The sequence below is a fragment of the Rattus norvegicus genome, chromosome 18 (assembly GCF_036323735.1).
Source record: "Rattus norvegicus strain BN/NHsdMcwi chromosome 18, GRCr8, whole genome shotgun sequence".
Taxonomy (NCBI): Eukaryota; Metazoa; Chordata; class Mammalia; order Rodentia; family Muridae; genus Rattus; species Rattus norvegicus.
The window spans coordinates 48,532,256-48,546,418 of record NC_086036.1 but is presented as its reverse complement, the minus strand read 5'-3'; the positions used below and the strand labels follow the sequence as shown (position 1 = coordinate 48,546,418).

General features: G+C 42.1%; 1 protein-coding gene across 9 annotated transcripts in view; it reads right to left on the bottom strand.

Annotated features, from left to right (window-relative positions):
- Positions 1-4,172: 4,172 nt before the first annotated feature.
- The window catches only part of Sncaip (synuclein, alpha interacting protein), a 140,083-nt gene continuing 130,092 nt past the window's right edge, over positions 4,173-14,163 (bottom strand). For 4 of the 9 annotated variants that reach the window (XM_006254719.4, XM_063277309.1, XM_006254721.5 and 1 more), the window contains 3 exons: positions 12,708-13,761; positions 11,471-11,541; positions 4,173-4,799 (listed from right to left, as the gene is read on the bottom strand). In XM_006254719.4, the coding sequence (XP_006254781.1) occupies positions 4,715-4,799; positions 11,471-11,541; positions 12,708-13,761 (1,210 nt within the window). In that variant the 3' untranslated portion in view covers positions 4,173-4,714. The remainder of the gene's footprint in view (positions 4,800-11,470; positions 11,542-12,707; positions 13,762-14,163) is intronic. The other 5 variants (XM_039096790.2, XM_063277308.1, XM_063277306.1 and 2 more) reach the window with 2 other exon arrangements.

Below are 14,163 nucleotides of genomic sequence, written 5' to 3'. Positions count from 1 at the left end.
ACTATGATCCTGGGCTGTGTAAATGAAGTTGGCTGAACACTAACATTCACTGCTGTTTGCTTCCTGAGTGTGGATACAATATAACAAACTTCTTCACTCGCCTACTCTCTTGACTTGCGTGCTCTGATGAACTGCACTTCAGACTGTGAGAAAAGTTACTTTTGTCAGGGTTTTGTTTGTTTGTTTGTTTGTTTGTTTTTACCTCAGTAACAAGAAAAGAATAAAATACCGGGTTTCAAGGTCTTGTAAACAGAGGGCAGAGAAGAATGAAGCAAACAAACAAACAAAAATAGAGGAAGATGATTGTAAAGAGAGTTGTGGGGAGGACAGAAATGAAAAGAAGTTAGAGACCGAGAGAAAAGGAAAGAAAAGGAGAGTGAGGAAGAGCCAGGAGAGGAGAGATGGATTTATTTACTGAAAGTAATCACCAGTCTCCATCAACTAAGACCTCTGCAGACATTTCTGTTAAGATTAATGCATGTTTATGGAAGACAGGAATCAATTCCTTGTAATGTCACACAAAACTATGCAATAGTTAATGGGGGCAGGGGTGTCATAAAAGCGAACCCATCTGCAGAGGAGAGTCCTGAGCAGTGACAGGATACAGTCCATTTCATGGGAAAACAGCGTAGTCTGCTGCAATGAATTCCTTACTCTCACTTGGCCTTATCAATGTAACAGAAACCCACAGGAAGACATAGGAAAAAAGAAGCATTTAACCCATTGTATCAAAGAGGTTCTGGGGTGGGCAGGGGTGGTTACAGGCATGCACCACTATGTGTGGCTTGAGTTTTTACATTAAGGGCAAAGAATTCTTAATACATTGGGGGTGGGGGTGTATCTCAGTGGTAGCATGCTTACCTACTATGGGTACGTCTCTGAGTTCCATTCCATTTCATATATACATGGAGAGAGGGGGGAGGGAGGCAGAGATACACAGAGACAGACAGACACACACACATGTGGGGTGGGGGAAAGAGAGAGAGAGAGAGAGAGAGACTTATTTGAAGATAGCCTAGAGAGAGCTGCATTCCCACTTCCAAGCCTTCGATGAACACCCAGAACATTGTCATTAGGGGTGAGGTCTTGACACTGTTTAACATGAGTAAGGAACAGGAACTCAGTATGTTGAGTGTGGTGAGAGCTTAGTGTCCCATTATTGTTTCTGAGAAACATTGTTAATTTGATGTCTTGAACTTTGGCAATACAGGTCCCTTTGGAGACATAAAAGCAGCCAGTCTTTACAAGATGCTGACAGATGTTGCGATTGTTTTCTTAGTGTGGAGCCAAGTTCCCTACTCTGCTGCATACCATTAGGCGTGCTGATAGAGCTTTGCTCATTTTACTAGCCCAATGGGAAGGGGAACTGGGAGAGGAGCCCCAAAGGTTTGCTTACTCAAAGGAGCACACTCCTGTCTTTAACATGCAAACATGTCTCAATTCCTAGAGAAAAGAATGTTTTTGTTTTCAGTTTTGGTATGTTGGTTTGCATTTTTTATATGTTGCACAAAACCGTTCATGGCAAGAAAAAGTAATTAGTTTCCAGCACCTCCAGTTTATCATTTCCTAAGGAGCTTGGGCAGTAAAGACGTGCTCCCATATGATTTTAGGACTAGCGATTTAGTGACCAACAGCATCGCTATTAATTAGGGAATGTGTGGGTTTCAGGCTAGCTTATAGGAATCTGCTCAACCTTCCTGATTCCCCTTCTGTACTCACTGCTGTGGGATCTAAATGTTACCTCTGCACAGTTGGGTTGCAGAGTTTCCTGGGTCAAAATTCATCACTCATTCATTCAAACTCCTGAATTATTTATTTATTTATTTATTTATTTATTTATTTATTTATTTATTTCCTATATTCTGCCTGTATGTATGTCTGAGGACTCCATGCATGCCCGGTGCCTGCAGCGGTCAGAAGAGGGCATCAATCCATGGGCACGGCAGTTATAGATGGTTATGAGCCACTGGGACCTAAACTCTTGTTCTCTGTAAGAGCAGCCAGTATTTTTTTTAATTAAATTAAGATTTTTTTATTCACTTAACAAACCCTTCTCCACCCTCCTCCTGGTCACTCCCTCCCACAATCTTCCCCTTCTCTCCGCTTCCCTTTTCCTCTGAGCAGGTTATCCCTCCACCCTGGCACTTCAAGTCTCTGCAAGGCTAGGTACTTCCTCTCCCATTGAGACGAGACAAGGTAGCCCAGCTAGAAGAACATATCCCACGTACAGGCAACAGCTTTTGGGATAGTCCTCACTCCAGTTGTTCAGGACCCACACGAAACCAAGCTGCACATCTGCTGTCTAAGTGCGGGGAGGCCTAGATCCAGGTTCTTTGGTTGGTGGTGCAGATTCTTAGAGCCCCAGGGTCCAGGTTAGTTGACTCTGTTGGTCTCCCTGTGGGGTTCCTATACTCTTTAGGGGTGCAATCCTTCTTCCTGTTCTTCTATGAGTCCCAAAGTTCCGTCCACTGGCTGTGGGTGTCTGCATCTGAGTCAGCTGCTTGGTGGAGTCTCACAGAGGACAACACGCTCCTGTCTGACATGTCTGACAGAGTATTGTTTACCCTGTCAGGGACTGGTGCTTGCCCACGGGATAGGTCTCAGGTTGGGTCAGTTATTGGTTGGCCATTCCCTCAGTCTCGAGCAGCCAGTACTCTTAACTGCTGAGACATCTCTCCAGCCCTCCTTTCCTGTGTTTTTATTTTCTTGTTTTAAAAATCTGCAAAGTGCTCGAACCCTTCATTTTTCACATTTAAAAACAGTTTCACAAGAAAACTGGGATCTCCATAGATAGAGGGAACATTTTCTGGATCGCTGTCCTGGCAGACCACATTTTGGGCCAAGAACCATGTGTTACTTCCTTATGTGGCCCCAGAAGCCTCCTCTGCAGGAAACCGGAAGGCACATTTCATACTCATTTGCTTGTGTTATGTTAGAATCTTGAGCAAGAGTCTACAACGTGCAGAAACAGACAATAGGGCAGAGGTGGTGATGTCCCCAGACCAGAAACAGGGAATCTCACTACAGTGCAAGGCAGCATGAAAAATGGCACCAAGCTGTGCAATATCAGTCATTTTCAGTGACGACACACTGAACACAACCAACACTCACAGATGTGTTGCATCATGAACAGGAAGGAACCTTCTTTTGTATAGGTTTGTATGCAAACCTTCTCTTTGTAGGTCGTTCATATCATTTTCCTGATTTTTCAAGAAGGTAATGTTGTTTGTCCAAGACCAAAGAGCTGTCCATAGCTTTGTCCCAGGAGGTGATGATCTTAGTGAGAATCATGAACAGCTTTTACCAATGCCTCCTTCTGGTATCAACTAGTGGCATACCCTTTGTGCACAGAACTTAAGTGTCCCCAAAGTTGCATTTCCTAACCTATAAAATGAGAATAGTGATATCGTCATGTGGTGGCTAGCTCGTAAAAGACCCTCAAATATTAATCCCTTCTACAACTCATTGTATCTCACTAAACCAAGCTGACTCCCATCTGTGAGCTAACTTTTGGATTCAGACATTTGGCCTGCTCTGTGCACCAGGACACATAGTAGCCTGCATTAGATGGCAGGAACATTTTGAGGAGCCACTATAGTATTATCTGTACTCGCTCCTGTGGTAAGACATTCTGTTCTTAACAACCTGACGACCTCTCTTTTTTCTTTTTTTTCTTTTTTCTTTTTTTTTTCTTTTTTCGGAGCTGGGGACCGAACCCAGGGCCTTGTGCTTGACTGACGACCTCTCATAGGCCACGTCAACACTTTGAAAATAAAATGCTTGTAGTTTCATCCAAAATGTATTTTTTTCCATGAAAAGATGAACCTTCTTGTAAGTTATTGCTTACAGGGATTGAAAGAGCTGGATCAACAATAAGACTGTTATGAACTTGGGCTCCACACTCCCACAGGGATTAGACAAGCCTCATGATGTGTTGAAGGCAGAAAAAAGTGACCCAAGCAAGCATGAACCTTTAGTTGTCCTTTGTGTTTTCCCATGTCAACGCTGAGGTCTGGGAAGGCAGAAGGACTGCTTGCTTTGCTTACCGTCTAATCTTCCTGGGTTTAATGAATTCTAGAATGTTTTATTTGTCCCCTCCCTACAGGGAACCAGCTAAACAGCCCAGTTTCCTCTTGATATCAAGTAGCAGCAATCAAAATACTTTCAAAGCCTTTTAGAAATCAGAGCTTCACAGATTTATTAGAAAGTAGATGCCCTGCCCCCCACGCCCAGAGTCTGCTGTTACAAATGTTTAATTTTCTTTATTAAAAAAGTAGAAATGACAGAAAAACACACTGGACAGAAAATAAAACCAGTGACCTGGCCTCACTGAGCTGAGCCACAGCTGCCCTTGTTACAAAGAAGGTGAACATCTAATCAACATCAGCAAATCCTCATGCAATTCACAAAAACACTAGTCGTGTCAGGTGCTGGTGGATGTGCTTCAAGAAGGTCGACTCAATCAAATGTCCAATGTGTCAATGCATACATTGCCCGATCATGTTTTCAAACAGCATATTAAAAAAGAAATCAAACAAGTTCTATGTACAGATATGGTCCAAAATGTATCTTATAACAAGTCTCATATTATAAATTTAAGGCATCCAGATATTCTGCTCGCTGGTGAGGTGTTGTTCTCATGGTCTGATTGCCACAGTCCATTAACTCCCAATGGTGGCCAGAGGGCATGTGTGAGACTCATACTAAGAGTAATTTATAAGAAGAGTTCCTTTGGCTCTGGTTCAGCAATGTGCTTTACGTTGTAAGTTTTCTTCGTGTTTCTTTTGATGTCATTAAGCCTAAGCAGAAGAGAGAGAAACCACAGGCCAAAATTAGATAGAACTATGGTCAGTTACAAGACTATGCTGCAAAAGAGCTCACCAGAAATGGGAATCAGCCCCGAACCATACTGGGGAGCATTTCGTTCCAGGAGGCAAATTATTTGCTTCTCATATAAACCACTGTTACGATGTAATGAAAGCAGTCATCATGGAAAAATGCACACTTACTGAACACATTTGAATTTGGCTCCAGAAGCAATTTCTCCACCATATTGATTGGAATTCAGGTACTTTGTAGTCAAGGGGATTTTATCAGGGAGAAATATGATAGGACGTACAGCATTGTTGGGTGAATGGAAGCAAGAGGTCTTGGTTTTTGTTTTTAAATAATTTCCTCACAAGAAATTATTGGTGACACTTTGAATTCTATAGGAACTTGGAGTCTTGAGAGTTTGCTAAGAATGCTTTTAGGCATGATTGCTGAGTGACATGTTGAAAGCCTACACACAGGTGAAGGTACAGAAACCAGAAAGTTCAGAAACATGAGAGCTGTTTCCCCTCAATACTCACTGTCTGCTAGGTCTGTGGAAGAAGAGGACAAAGGAACGGATGTTTCTTTATAAGTGAATTTTTCTCTGGATAAGATACGTATTCTTTTTTCATCAGCTGTTAAATGTATACCATTCAGAAGCTTCTGGGGAGAAGCTAGCCTTTGTTAGCAGGCAAACCTATGTACAACTCAGTTCTAACTGTTGGAACATAAGATACACTCAAATGCTTTTCTGGTAATGGTTCTAACATTTGGATGCAGGACAAGCCCAAATGTGGCTTTATGACCTCAAAACCACGCTTGCTTATTGCTATGGCTTGGACATGGTTGGAGTGTGTCCCTCAGGGGCTTCTGTGTGTAGATTTCAAGAACCTATGGAACCTAGAGGAGGAGGTCTTGGAATCCCCCTGACTGAGTCCTTGTGGCTTCATAAGAAGAAATAGTCTGGGGATGTAGTTTAATGGTAGAGTGTTTGGCTAGAATGCATAAAGTCCTGGGTTCAATATCCAACACTTAGAGGGAAAAATAAAAGGAGAGAGAGAGAAGTGGAGGGAGGGAGAGGCTAAAAATGGACTTACTGTTAATATAAACTCTTGAGCCAGACTGATCAAATTCAAATGCTGGCTCCAGAGTTTATAACCATCACTACTGTGTAATCTTGGGTAAGAGACATAATCAGCTATGCCTTTTTACAGTGTGCAAAATATGGATAATAATAGCATCCGCCATGCATATCATTGTGCAGATTAAAAGAGCAGAGATGTTATAAGGCGTCTGGAATATTTGCTGGGCTATTTTAAGTGCACTCATATTTTTATCATCCATAGTGGTGTGCCAGCAGTTGATAGGGATAATATCTGAAACTGACAATTTCTATAAACATGGCATTTAGAAATGCAGAATGCTGAAGAAAATATGACAGAAAAGGGCATGGTAGATTCAGAAGAATATGAACAGTGAATGGATGGGGCACTGCGAGAGATGGCAGGCTTTCTTTCTTTTTTTTTTAAATTTAGCAAATTGCCTTTATTTAAACATTAAAGTATTTTGTCCTTTAACATCTCATATATGTTGACGTTTAAATTTCCTATAATTTCTAGTAATACTTGGAAGAAAGTGGTGAGGTTCTTGATAGTCTGTGAGGCTTATTGTCACTTACAGTCATTTTTCAGTGGGATGGCAGGCTTTCTTATTAATTAATTTTGTTCTTTGGCAATTTCATACGTGTAAATAATATGTTCTGACCACTCCCTCTCCATTCTCTCTTCTCTTCCTCTCCCCTCTCTACAGGTTCCTTTCTGAGATTCATGACTTTTGGTTTTGTTTTCTGATCCATCTAGTTTAGTGGGGACCACTGGTGTGAGTGTTGGATTGGAGCGATTCACTCAAGCCTGTTGTTACCACTAATGGCTACCCATGTGAGGGAAAAGAGTCTTCCTCTTCAGTCTATCAGCAGCAAATTGCTCAGAAGTGAAGAGTAGGGTCCCCTCGGCCCTTCTCCCACTTATTCCTGACTGTTGAAGCTTTTGTTTTGCTATTATTATTCATATGCATTCATATTATCTTGATGGAAATTCAATTAAAATAAATAAGCTGAAACGTTTCATTCTAGGTTAAAGATACCTTAGTTCACACTTTTTCAAAGGGCATTTTTACTTTGTTAGAATGGAATGTTGCATTTTTATCATCCTCAGAAGAGCCCTGTTTCTGCAGGAAAAACCTAGTTTGATCACAGAAAGCCAAGTCGAAACCAATATACTGTTAATTTGAGACATTTAATACGATAATAAATCAGCCTTCCCCGAATCCTTTACTCAACCCTTCAACTGCCAGAATGCAAGAGAACAAAAGTGGGCAATTCTGGCACAAATTATTCAGATAATTGTTGTGCTTTGACTTTATTCTTGGATATGAAATCACATTCTGAGTGACCAAAATTAAAAAGGAGGGAAGCATGATGCTTAAATGACTGGTTTTCAAGTAATCTGGTGTGCTGAATCATCTAGGCACACATTCTATTCCCACAGCACGTGGCAAAACCACAGCAACAGACAGGATCAGTGTGCCGTGGCTCGCAGCCTGCCACACCATCTCCCTGCTAACCCAAGGAAGGCGCCACTAAGTGTGCTCTCTTACAGTTTTACTTGTACCGTATCTATATTGTTTATCTACTAAAAGATGAAATTCGGTTTCAAAACTAAATGAGTGCTTTAGAACTCAAATTGACACTTACTGAAGAAGGGAGATGTGAGACTCAAATATACCCATAGAACATAACCTCCTTCCCCAGCTCCCCAGGATAATACAGACAAGGTTTTCTTTTGCTTTCTTTCCCTGTTTCTCCCTTCTTTTCCTCTATTAGGCTCCTTTTCTTTCTATATATTTATCAAGTCTCTTCCATATGCCAGGCACCACTAGACACTGGGAGTACACCGGTGCTCTCAAGAAGCTTCGGCAATAGTTTCTGTGCTTATCCTCCTTTGAATCTCTTCACTACAAGCTCCCCAAGTTCAGTAACCATATCTTACTTTGGGAAAAAATGTGTTGTTTGTTTGTGTGTGGCAGGGGAGTGCACATGTGGGTACATGTTCATGTAAGTACAATTGTGTGTGTGTGTGTGTGTGTGTGTGTGTAGGTATACATGCACACGTGTACACATGTATGTGGTGGACAAAGGACATGATGTCCCTCGGGCATTAGCTAACTTCTTTGCTGAGCTTGGGTCTCTTGTTGGCTTGGAGTTCATTGATGTTTGGTTGTCTAGTTGGCCATGGGACACCGTGGGTCAGCCTGTTTCTGCTGACTCAGCACTGGGAGTACAAGCCCACACCACTAGAACTAATATTTTTAAATGTGTTCTGGGTTAAAGCCTTCATGTCTGCACAGTAAGTACTTTACTGGTCCAGGGATTTTTCCAGTTCCACTAAAAATATATGCTTCTTGATGAAGACATGGAAAAGGAAGGTGTGGTTACCCAGGGGTGTGGCTCAGACAAGGTTATATTTGTGCTGATTTCAATCAACCTATACATCTCTAAAATCCAAAGATGCCCTTAGTAATGGCAGACTTATGATATGGCTTTGACACTGTAAGACATATCTTCTTTGGGCTTGCTTCACAACTGTACCTTCAGGAATGAGGAAAACAGAGTGGAGATGGAGAAATGAGCTGTTTGTCTTAGGATTTCTGATCATCATTGACTGACTAAATTGGGCTGAACATACTAAAGAATGTGTCCTGGTTGGGTAGTTTTCATTTCTGAGGAAGAGTTTTCTCTCCATTCTATGAGCATCAGCAAACTACTGGGAGAGTGACATCTGTCCCAGCCCTGTGCCAAAAATATTTTCTTTGAAGTAGCATTGGATACCTTGAATCTATGCAAAATATTTGACATTAGCTCTTGGCTTTGTATGTATAAGTCTTAAGGTGGCTAATTCATAGGTAATAAAAAGCAGTCTAATTTTCGATCGCTTCATGTCTTTTTAAGGAGTCCTCTTATGTTGGTGCTAGGATTGGGTCTTCAAGAAAGAGTGTCACCGGCTTAGAGAGGGTGTTGTTGGAGGTAGCCATATTCTGGACCAAGCTACCCTAGGCAGTCCAAAACTTGCAAATGGATGCTTCATTGGTATTTTAGACCAGTAATAATACACATTCCTTTGGTACTGTAAAAACTCAGTCAACTTATCCTCTTGAAAGACAAAAAGGAAAGATTAATCTGTTTCCTCTAAGTCATCTTCTGGAGTTGAGATGCTGAGAAGGTTGTTCAAAGCAATAAGGTTAAGGGCCACTGAAAAGAAATTCAAGACTCTGCTATCACCCTGTGACCAATTTAGAAAACTTAACTAGCCATCAGAACCCTGGTACAGAACTGAATTTCATTCTTTAAGATGCTGCACTTACTGGTTCTACTTTTCTTTTAGCAATAAAAACATTAAAAAAAATTCTTAGAAACTAGGTTGTGATTTCAGAATCCTGGAGCTAATATCACACCACATCTGCTGACAGGGGCGTCAGTAACAGGGAGCTGTTGACATCTTCACTCAAAGTCTAGGTGTCCCTACACTATTTTAAGAAGCCACTTGCTGTTCTAGCAAGTTCTTCGGTCAAGATCTGAAGTCAACATTCATAGGTGAACTTCTGCACTCCGCTCCCATAGGTAAATGCTGCAGGCACCAGAGTTACTTCTGTCCTGTTCGTTTACACATCTCATCCTAGCCTTAATTCCTCTGAGGAACCTTGATTTCAGGCAGAAAGGCATCCTTGATTTGTCTGTGGAGTAGATGAGGCTGGTGCTATCTGTGTGCAAGTGATGAATAAAATGATAATAAAAGTTTATTCTCTCCAATGTGAAAAGGAAACAACAAACTGGACTTCCTGGATTTTAATGGAAACCCATATTAAACTAAAACCGAAATAAAGTATATATTAAGATATGGGGTAGTGAGATGAGGTCTGGATGTTAACTCAATACTGAGACTATACATAGTTTGGATTTTCCAACTATTTAGCATTGAATTCAAACCTTTTCACTATACAAGGCCAGCGAATCTGCTAGCTTAATAACCGAGTCTTTAGAAGGACTGTCCCCTAAGTGCAGTGGGAAAGTGTTATGGTTGTCTCAGACAAGCGAGTGGCCCTCTAACCTCATTTTGTGCTCTGAGTCTTCGTAATACTATTCAACTGAAATGCCCAGCTTTCTTCCTTTCCTTGTAAAAAGGCAGGGTGAAACATTTCTGGCAGGAAAGATCTGCTGTGACATTAATTATCTCGTTCCCAGTTGCCCTAGGAGTCTGGAAGGCATTTTTCCTTTCTGCTTCCAGGGAGTTTGCCAAATCTTTGTGCTCCTTTGTCTCAGGCACAAAAGCGTAAGTTTTCAGGGACCAAGGAGACACATCCGACCTAAGACAGGCAGAGGAAAGGGGTGAGAATAGCTGAGACGAACAAAAGCAGGATAGTACCAATGTTTGGAAGGACAATGAGGTTTCTCCATGTCACGCTCCCATCTCTAACCCTGGCACTGAACAGCACTGAACAGGAACCTCTGTCGTGGGAAGGAGTCCTGACTGCATTTAGACCATCTGCCATCAGCTGCTCACTGGTGACTATAAGGAATCCGAGGTATTCTTCCTTCAATGCACCGAACTGACGAGACCCCTGACGATAGCCTGCTAACATGACTAAGATTTGTTTTCCACCCAGACCGGATAAGACACAGGCAGACTGACTCTGATCTAGGGAAGGTCAAAAAGAGAAACATTTTCTGGAAGTTATGTATTCTGAACTAAAATCTGTATGTATAGTACACACATTCTTTGGAGGATTCTGGAGGAATGCTGAATACTGCGTCGTGACTTTTAAATTTCTAAGATGTTTTAAAAACCAACGCTTTGCTTTTAAAATGGGTTTTGAGGTTTAATGCTTCTCAAATAAACTAGTCAAGAGGAACTGACTACATCATTTCCGGTCACTCCGCCCACTTCCTGCCAGGTCGGGAAACACACTAAACCTCAGGAGGGTTTTGCCCAAGTAGAAATCCTAGTCACTCACTGGTGACAGGGTCTTCTTTCTTATATGAGCACAGACTATGTATTTGGACTTGTGAACATTTTGTGAAAGACTCTTATTTTATCTGTGGACCTTCATCAGAACGACTTCTGGACCGGAAGTGGTTCACAGTACTAAGCAGGAAAGCTTCCGGCGGCAGAGGCATGCTTCTGAGAGGCATGCTCCTCTTGTGATGGGCAGATATGTTTATCAGTAGTGCAGAAACAAAGCCCCAGCTCACACTTGAAATTCTGATTTCTGAAGGGCAGCTGACCTCTTCTACCCACGACTGAACTTAATTTCTATACTTACTTGGCACTAAGCTCCCTTAGAATGCAAACTGAAGGCCAAAGTCGACTAAGGAACATAGTGAGTTTGTGAACAGAGTAGACTTTCCCAACTGATGAAGCCTCTCCATTGGGTACCGGCTACCTTCCTAGGATGGGACCCATGTCTCTTTGGGAGAGGATTCTTCTCCCTTGGTGCTATATCCTATATCCCCTGATTACAAACATTTCGGTCGCGTCATTTCAAAGCTCATGCAACTCTAAGCAAAGGCATGGCAGTGCCGCACAGTGCACTCTACGCCACATACCGTGCATAATCACGCAGATGCTCTTCGACCAGCGCATTAGAGGGAAGATGAATGCAGCTGCTGTACATCGCCTAGAGAAGTGCAATTAAGAATTATCTGACAACATGCAACAAGCTTATCACATGCACAGGTCCTGGTTAATCCAAGCCATGCAGGAGATATTAGAGAAAAGGTGTATGGGGAACTGTGGAGATGATTTTAGTGTTACTGCTCATCAAGAGACTCTCTGAAGTTACTTGGGAATAAGTAGGTTTTAATTTTTAAAGCAAAAAGTCTGGTGTCTTAGCTGGAGTATGCTTTTCTCTAGATAAAACAAATTCGTGGTAAAGTCGTTTATAATAAGGGAGATGGTAGATAATTTAAAAATTGGTGATGGGGCTGTTGAAGAGATATTACGTAAAACTTGATTCGGTACCACAGCAAGAAATCTAGACAGCTCTTAAGACTGTTGTACTAGGAATCCCAACAAGGAGTAGAAGATGAGCTTCCGACGCTCTACTGGGTGGTTTAGTAAATGGGAGAGTGAATGATCCAAGGCATTCCTTCCACAGAGAGATTTGCACTTTGGCTGCTACACTGTTTTTGATGGCATGTCAAGCGCAGAGCATGCAGAAATCGCTGCCTAAAACGATGTTCCTATCTCTTATTCTTAGAGGCGGGTTTCCAAGAAGTGCCGCTATAAATGACTTCACAATGCATTCTGCCTTCTCCTGTCCACTGGCAAGCCCTTCAGTCTCTCCAGTATCTAGTCAACACTTAGAGATGTGTGTGCTAACAGGCTATGTGGCAGTCCCTGGGGGATATTCATTTCAAAGGTTATTTGAGTTAGGTCGTTTAGAAGAAATGGGGTTTCTGTTTATATGCTTTTAAAGTGGGCTTTTGTACCCAGTCCACAAGGAGAACAGACTCTTCCCGAGACAGAATCAGTGCCAATGGCGGACTGATTTAATGCTGACGGGTGGTTTCATCTTGTATAAATGCCTCTTGGCTTACAACTTGTAATGCCCAAAGCACAAGAAACTGGGGTCAGACCTAATCTGCGATTTCTTTACTCACTTCTCTCTGTATTCTCCAAAGGAAGTGCAGGGGCATTCATCTTAAACTGGCATGTGTCATTAAAATATATATGAATTTTTGAATCTTGGGGTGACCTTCCTCCAAGATGGCACAGTCAGTAACAATAACACAATCAATTAAAAGTAATACAAGCATAAATACATCTCCAAACAGCACTCACTGCCTTATTCTTTCCTTTGCTAGCAGGGCTCACAGGGTTTCCCTTGGCATCTGCTGTCTTCCTTCCAAGTGACGTCAAGGGTAGTGTGCAGGTCTTCAGCTGGCTGGCTGGCTGGTAGTTATTATTGTTGTTCTGATTACCACTTAAACTCTCCATGATGGATCGGAAGGTTCCAAAAGGCCTTTTCATTTGTTCTCCTGACTCACTAGTCCTCTGGGGGGCCCTGCCCCTCTCTTTGTCTTTTTCTCCATTTAGTTCAAGGCTAGTTTGCTCCATTTGCACAACAGGCTCCTCAAAGGTCACTCTCAGTTTTGAGTTTTGGGATGTCCGGCGCTTGGATGATGGAGACTTGAGGGCACTCTTGGGGCTTGTAGCAACTTTCTGGGCAGTGGCACTGTCAGGACTGCACTGAGTGGCTTCTGTAGAAGGTTGGGTTGGAGGAGTCATTCCCAGGCTCGGGCAATGGGAGTCCAAATCTGGTTCACTGCTCTCTGAAGTGGGAGATGGGCTGTGCCCATCCAGGGATTTGGAGGCCTTCATACCAAAAGGAAACCTGCGTCCTGATGCCACAGAGTGTTTCTTTATCATCAGGTGTAAGCTTTCTGCACTGTCCATATTCTCCACACTTTCCACAATGGGCTGTGGTCTAGGTCTGTCCACTCTTTTCACAGGAGTATTTTTGGGGTCCTCAGAGTTGTTTGAATCCGTGTCAGATTCACTCAAAGATCTCTGCATCAGCTGCCGCAGTCTAGCTAGCTTCAGTTCCCTCTTCTCTAGAGGTATTTTTTTCGAATTCCTAGAGGATACCTGAGCATCCTGGAATTCCAATGACAGCTTTTCCTGGGTGCAGACATTCTCTGATATTTCTTTCCCCAATAACTGACGTAGGATTTTATCAGAGTCTTCGTCTTTTCCTTTGGTCCTAGCCCTGCTGGATAAGTTTCCAAGGACTTGTATTCCCTCCTGGGTTCCCAGTTTGCTTTTGCCTGTAGACTCGTCATCTGCATCTAGAATTTTCCACTGGGACTTTCTAGAAGCTGGTGAGGAGGGTGAACTGGAAGGAAGATAAAGAAAATATAAGATGGTTTCTTACTGCACTAGATGCATCCATAAGACCTTGCACGACCTTTCATACAATTATTGATTTATGGAAAACAAGATTAGATTACATAATGTTTTCTTCTGAACAATTAACAAAGACTCCAATCTATCAGCTGTAGCCAGAGCATGACAGAATTGGTCTGTTTTATTTTCTACGAACCACGTTTGTATGAATTTCATTACTTCAATCTAATCACCCTATACATCCTTGTTCTCATTTCACAGGTCAATACAAGTGGCACAAAGAAACAGAAACTCTGGGCTGGAAACTGCCTCAGGTCCTATGATCCCAGACACAGACATTTCATTGTGATATCTTTTATGTTTGTAGGAATAAAGTATTTTCTTGAAAAGT